Below are 7460 nucleotides of genomic sequence, written 5' to 3'. Positions count from 1 at the left end.
TTGACCATAAACCATGCCAAACCCCCCATTAAAATTACATGCACTAGCCATATCTCATACATATCTCACACATCTTCAAATGCATCAGACACAGTGATTTTATCATATTTCTCAGAGCTCTATTTCTCAGCTAATCTGGATTCTAACTCATAACTGCTTTTCAGATGTTGAAGAGTCTCAGATTTTGAAGTAGGACTAAATAAGAGCTCATTAGTAATATACAGAGAGGGTGTGTAAAAGATGCTTAGTGTGTGTACATTTTAGTGAGGGAGTGAGGAATGAGCATGGTTTATTTTTCAGACCCACTTTTTTTAAACCACATCCAACTTTTAATAAACCACATTCAACTGTAACCCGGTGACGTCTAAGTAGCCAAATATGCTTCTCCTACCCAACCCAATCCACCAGGATAACAGACCTAAGAGTACTAGCCCAATCTAGACTTGCATTTGTTATGCGCAGCCAAAGATGCTTGATGTTTATGAAAATCCGCGTTGCTCGTGGCGTCTCTGCTCTTCTCTCCCCACCAATTGAACCTGACTACGATTTGTTTCTCAGCTTTTCCTGTTAAGGATGATTTCGTTGATTTCGTTTCCTGCTGGCGAAGTATTGAAACAAGTGGGAGCGTCGGTGACCCGTCGGTGACCCAGCGGTGCCCGGAGAGACGCGTTATTCCCGATACTCAATTCATCTCGTGGCATGAAGCAATTCAGAAATCGGCTGCTGCATTTCCTAGGTGTTGACGAAGATGCGATGATTACGCGCCCTAAAACCCGACACTAGAAGGAAGTTCTGCGACGAATCCCCCTTGAGAATGCGCAAATTTTAAATGGCCCAAGCCAACAAGGTTCAGATAAGTACCGTCTGCCCATTCGCACCCAATATGATCCATCCACTCTGCCGACCCCGTCGCCTTCCTCTTCGAAGACACGAAACAAGCTCAAAAAGAGTCTCTCGTCTTCTGGTTTTCATCATGGACCCTACGCAGTATTTATAAAAGCGATTCTGCAGGACAGAGTTCTGCCGATGGTGAAAGCGCAGGTGAGCCTTTCGCCAATCAAAGATGAGAATTGCAAAGAAGTTATCCGGGATGCTGACATGCTTTGGGATTCCGGAGCCCACTATACCATAATAACTGAGGATTTTCTTTGTGAAAGATCTCGTCGACAATTACACAGCAAGGAAAATAAACTGTATCATATATGAGAAGGGACCAAGCATCCAACTTGCTGCAAATGTGGCATTTTCAAACACATCTGCCACGGTCGAGGGGATAGCATTTGATTAGACCAAAAGGAGAAATGCCAAATAATTACGTTGGCATTATGTTTGGTCAGCGTCATTGCATAAACTCAATTAGCTACTAGGCAATCCCGCGAAACATCTTACTTGCAAAAGGTGAGGATGACTAGGATGATGTATGGGGATATTGCCCTTCACGATTACGTTGGTGTATCGGGTCACTTCCACAACCCTTAATCATTCAACATGACATACCCCTAGATTTTCTATTCACCAGCCCTAGAGCTCTCCTCTCAATGCTCATATGAGGCACAGCATATTTACATATTAATATTGAAGCAGTATGACTTATTATTAGCTACAGTTTATCAGAGAATATGAATAATATTGCATTCTTTGAAAAGTCATCTTCAAAGTCGCTGTGGGCGCACTTACAAAGTACGTTTAAGTAACGAAGTAGAAAAATATTATATAGAGTCTGTAATTTTGATAGGGTTTTTCCAAATTAGAGTATTTAGAAGTAATATATTGATATTGATATAGAAACAACCCTAAATAGAATTAGAATACGATTAAATATTTAAAATAAAGATGTAACAACAACCACTATGTTGGTGTTAAAGCTAGAGCCCGTTCTCTCAGGAAGCGCATGTGCTATGTCTTCGTATGCCCCATTCCACCTCTTGAAGGGTTGGATTTGGTATATCATTTTCCAGGGGCCAGCTTGGGTCTACTCATCATGGAGCCAGCAGAGCCGGGCGTGCAAATAAAGAGGATTGATTTCCACGCAACGCTGACTATTCTACCGCTCAGCATTTTACCTGTGAATATTAAGGTGGTAATATTCATATGGTTTGTATTAGAATGGATAGTAATTCCACAGTTATATCAAGCCAAGGGAATCCTCTTATTGTTAAAAAGGAGATCTGAGCTCTAGCTGGAGATTGCATTGAACGCTATTCTGTTTGAATGTTGAATTCCTTTCGTTTATACCGTTGTAGCTAGCTACAGATTAAGCCAGAAAAGACTGAATAAAAATAAGTGTAAACGTGAGACAAAACTGTAGAAATGCCAGAGCTGAATAATGAATAATCTACCACATTCACAACGAAGAAAAGAAGAAAAGAGAAATTTCTACTCCAACAAACATCGCCCCATTTGTTTTTCCAAAGTATAACAAGTCTGGAACCATCACATATTCTTCTTCACCAATCATCATGATTGCCATCACGCACACCAGGCCCAGTTTTCTCTCGACTTCCACGAGCAAAACTGCCCGGAGGGACAATATGCCTGGACTTCCCATCTCAGACCGCTTCCACGGTCTACACAGACCAGAATACGTGGTCGCCTGTTCATGTAAAATGTAATAATCAGCCATTTGTCATATCACGGGCGAATATATAATGACACACCCTTGATTGTTACAGCCAACTTTTCCAGCCCGTGAGCATGACGCAGCAATAGTAGCATCATCGCTAGACTCAGCCAGAGGAGAAGCGGCAGTTAGAGCCACCAGAGTGAGGAATAGGGAGGCAGCGTTGATCTTCATTGTGCTGGTAAAGCGAACTTGAGAAATCAAAGATGATCTATAGAAGGTTTGATTGTTGTATTTAGTTGAGGCGGGATAATGATGATGATGATGATGATGCAAATAATTCCAACATCAGAATTGAAAGGGCGATGCTCCCCTTTTTATATTTGATATCTCTAATTAGAGAGTACAGGTAACCTGAGAACATAAGATTAGAACATGCAAGTGATACTTACTGTCTTTATTAGATCTGGTGCTAAATATTTCAATTAAACCATGAAACCAATAACATATTGCCTGAGTCGTACTTCCGAATCCCCCGTGAGAAGTAAGAAACCAGGACTAGACGAGAAAGACCGCCGACAGACTGGGATGCTCAGTCTGGTTCATTCGATGACAACTTCTGACACACTAAATCTGAATTTGCTGAGTTGCTAGCGACTTTGCCATCTGGCCAAGTTGCCATGGGCGGCAGACCAGCTCGAGAGCCACAGCGGATTGGGTTTATGGATAATCTGTGAAAGGTCTTTGCAATTGAAGAGAAATGACCGGCAAATCGAAAGAATTTCTGACAGACGAAATTAAAGTGCATTCGCTGCTGCATACTATTGTCAGACATCTCCCCAGATCTCATTATTTTGTAGGTGGATTATGTTACCAGCATGTCCTTAGCTGTCTGAGATGGACCGAGGTTTGTTGACATGGAACCTTTAGTTGCATCGGCAGAGGGATGAAGAGTCCTTGCAGACAAGGTTGTGTTCGTTTGCCATGATAAACACAGGTCTCATTGTATAGAGCTGTCCATCTTATTCAATCCTTGTAAACAGCGTGTTCAGTTGGCATTCTGTATAAGCTTCAAGTTGTATTTTGAGCTACTATCCGGAATTTCGAGGGCGGATATGGTGTGGATGATGGATATTTCGTAAGGCAAAGAGGCAAGGTGACCTGTTTTAATCCTGCATAAGTTTTGCCGAGTCTTGAGATGCTTTTATGCAGCGTACCTTGTCTAAGCCCGGCCGGGACGGGATCCTAGCCTGCAGACCAAAATACGCCACAACTCCACCCATTTTATACGTCTTGTGCTATCCTTTCCGTAACAATCCTTAGTGAGACTACACGTCGGCTGACCCCTCGGGTGACTCACCTGAACTACGCTAGTGAAGGTCACCTGACCCAAAACAATTCTTGGCACAAAAAGAGTCAGCTGAGGATAAAACAAAAATGAACTTTTACCTTCTGATACATCTGTTAATACACACAGCAAAAATGAATATTGATTCTTTCTCAGATGATAGTGATCTATTAGATCATGATTTGGATCAAGAGCATCAACTTGAGGAACACACAGAAGTTTTGGATGAAAGCACAGTATGTGAAACTAGTCTTTTACTACTATTTGATTGCTTACTGACTAGTAAGCCAACCCATGAACCCATTATTTTGACAGATCACTGGAGTACAAGCATACTTCCTACACAGAAAATAGAGCATATTAGTCTTATTTCTGAATATCCAGCAACCTCAGAAGGTGGATATACATATATCATTGATATACAGTTGCTTGATGATGAGGATGCTAAAAAACCATGGTCACTGATATGAATCACTAGTGGATGATCAGTATATTGCTAGTGAGATACTAATACATTCATGTCAATATAGATTCAATATGGAAAGTCACAAACTGCCCCTTCAAAAAAGACCTATTCATCATATCTACAAACATCTGTTATATGACATCAATATAAATGTTCTGATATTCAACACTGTGAATATATACAACCAGATTTGATGAATTTTCAACATACCCAAGTTGATGAGGCTTTATGGCAGAGACTATCTGCTTGTCAAGTCACTTTAACTTCAGAGGCAGACAGACCATCAATTCAGACAGCAATTGAGTTTGTTATAACTGATTTGTCACTAGTATTCTTTCAGTACAACACTAATATTATACTAGTATGTACTATGGTATAAAACAACAATTTGATTCACACCATGCATGCAGTGAAAATTCTCTGCCAACATGCAAATCTGAATGGCAAATCTTTACACAACCAGTAAGTATTTCAGGAGTAGATCTCTAACTAGTCATTGCTCAGAGGAACACTAGTTGATAACTGATAATGATAATAGAATGTTGCTGGTGTTTTCCAACCATATATTGCCTGTGTGAACTATACACCTCACAACTCAACTCACCTTTTTCTTGCAATATCAACAAGTTCTAGAATTAATGTCTTCTATTTGAATCAGCTTTTTGAGAGAGAATTACAAATTGAAGCTGAGTTATGCAGTGGCATATTTCCAACAAGCACTCAACAAACTCATTGCAGTAAGTTGCTCACTAATCAATAAGTAGTAGTTCATTGATCATTAACTAATATACTCTAGATATTGATCATGCTCAGAGGTGAGGAATATTAGTACATCAATCATGCAATGTTACATTTGATATCCTTATTCCAATTGATCAGCAAAATAAACCCTATATTGCATTAAGATTCCATGGAATACATTCTCATCCACCACCTTTTCCATCACAAATACCAAGCAATATCACACATGATGTTGCTCATCTGATTCATCAAATGAATGATTCAGATCTCACTCTCAGTATGTTACTTGTTACTCACTAATCATATACTAGTATTCAACTAATATCATTTACTTGTAGCTCTCTTTCTCAAGTCCCTGCAGATCAAAGAACTCTGTCAAAGATATCATACAAATATCTTTGCTCAGATTCATGCAAGTTTAGTGAATATGAATTAAATTGCAGCTCTTATTTATAAAGAGCATTTATTTCACTGTTCAGAAGAGAGAGATTTTGCAGGTGTTGTCTATCAATATGAGCAAGATCAACAAGACAACAATGTAAGTATCAGTCATTCATCAGTTGTCCATCAGTTATCCACTAGTGACTGATCAGTCTTGATAATGTGAATAGCCTTATATTCAGCACATTTATGAGTCAAACAGTGAATTTATGATTTTCTGTGCATTCAAAGAACAAATCAAGGTTCTTGTCACACTAAAATCATTTGAAATTGATATGTCATTCAAACAGATTCAGAATTGACATATAAATGAAATTGTTCTTGCTACAATGTTATCAGAGCAAAACAAAAGTAAGTCATATCTCTGACTAGTATATTACTAATATCTAACAAGTGAACTACTAGTCTTTACCCTTCTGCATGTCATTGTCAATACTGAAACAACTACAATGTACAAAGATCTATTTCTTAGACTTTTTACACTTGTTAAAGATGTAACAGGGCAGAATATGATCTTTCATCATTTGCATGATAATGAACTTTATACTGTTGTGATGGATATGAATACAAAGCAGATGACTGGTAAGTTAGTTACTGATAAATAAGTGATACTTGATCAGTAACTGACTAGTTAGATCTGAAACTTGCTGTAAATGAAATTGACCCACAGCAGCAAGAATGGAAATGGCAGTTGAGAAATCTTATTATCTTCTGTTATATTCACTTTTTCCAAGGAATTGATCACACAATTGAAACTAGTTCAACTAGTTCTGATCTTCATCATTGCATGCAAAGTCTTTTAACTTGCACCAGCTATAGTGACTACATGGAGCTATGCAGATTAATGATTGATGAGTAGATATCATGACTGATTATTCACTGATTGGTTATCAGTCATTCACTAATAATATCATTCAGACAATGAGTCAATCAATGTTGCCAACTGAGCACACCACAAAATGCAGTCTGTTATTGCAGCTGGACTTAATAAACATTGCTCTTTCATGGCAACTGAAATTTATCAAGAAATTCAAAAGCATACAAATGCTGTTGAACAGACTCATAACAAATCTTTGATATGAGGGCAATATGCATTCTTACTTGGAACTGTACTTCAGTAAGTTATATCACTAATCATTCAGCAGTAACATACTAATCAGAAACTAGTGGCTGGACATTGAATGCCAGAGATGTTGATCAGCTCAAGATATACAACAAATTTGATCTTCCACATAACAATCAATCAAATGCACTAAGCCAAAGATATTTCAACAGCATTGCCAGAGGTGAGATAACTTTGATATATTAGTTCTCTATTAGTGATTGACTAGTAATAGAACAACACAAACAGACTCAAGATGAGGAAGTGTTGGAGAAGAATTCTCTGCTAGACCAAGCCTCATCTTCTGGCAATATTCGAAATCGATCTCAATCGCAGCATAGAAGTACCTCAGCAAGGTGTGTAATAACTAATTAAGAATTAGTATTTCACTAGTGCTAATATATCATTTCCTAAAAGAGGAACAAGAAATCAACAGCACTCACACACACCATCTGTAATATCATTACAAAGCAGTGAGCCACAGTCAAATCATTCACAAGCTCTCAAGTATGTTTAATATCAGTAGTGTCTTACTTATGTGATATCAGTAACTGACTAGTGTAGTTCCAGTCAAGGACTATCTGTATCACCCCTCAGACAAGCTGCTTCAATGAATCTCCAGGAATTACAGATTCATGAGAAGAAATTGATTCTTAAAAATCAAGAAATGAATCTTCAACATCAAGCAGCTGAGATTGAGCAGTTGGAACTAAACAATCAACATGCTCAGTTGGAATTGCAAAAAATGGAACAAGATTTTTTATCTCACTAGTCAAATATTAGTTTTCAACTAGTCATTTAC

At 38.4% G+C, this 7460-nt stretch overlaps 1 protein-coding gene across 1 annotated transcript; it reads left to right on the top strand.

Moving 5' to 3' along the window:
* Nucleotides 1–378: 378 nt before the first annotated feature.
* On the top strand, nt 379–2172 carry HCBG_03943 (uncharacterized protein; the record flags this gene model as incomplete). The annotated part of the gene is made up of 6 exons (XM_045430992.1): nt 379–424; nt 559–641; nt 784–1193; nt 1607–1680; nt 1834–1906; nt 2106–2172. The coding sequence occupies 6 exons, from the start codon at nt 379–381 to the stop codon at nt 2170–2172; spliced, it is 753 nt and encodes a 250-aa protein (XP_045287545.1).
* Between the last annotated feature and the right edge of the window lie 5288 nt (nt 2173–7460).

This window comes from Histoplasma capsulatum (genome assembly GCF_000150115.1).
Source record: "Histoplasma capsulatum G186AR genomic scaffold supercont2.5, whole genome shotgun sequence".
Lineage (NCBI taxonomy): Eukaryota > Fungi > Ascomycota > Eurotiomycetes > Onygenales > Ajellomycetaceae > Histoplasma > Histoplasma capsulatum.
This window is presented reverse-complemented; position numbering and strand designations above follow the sequence as displayed.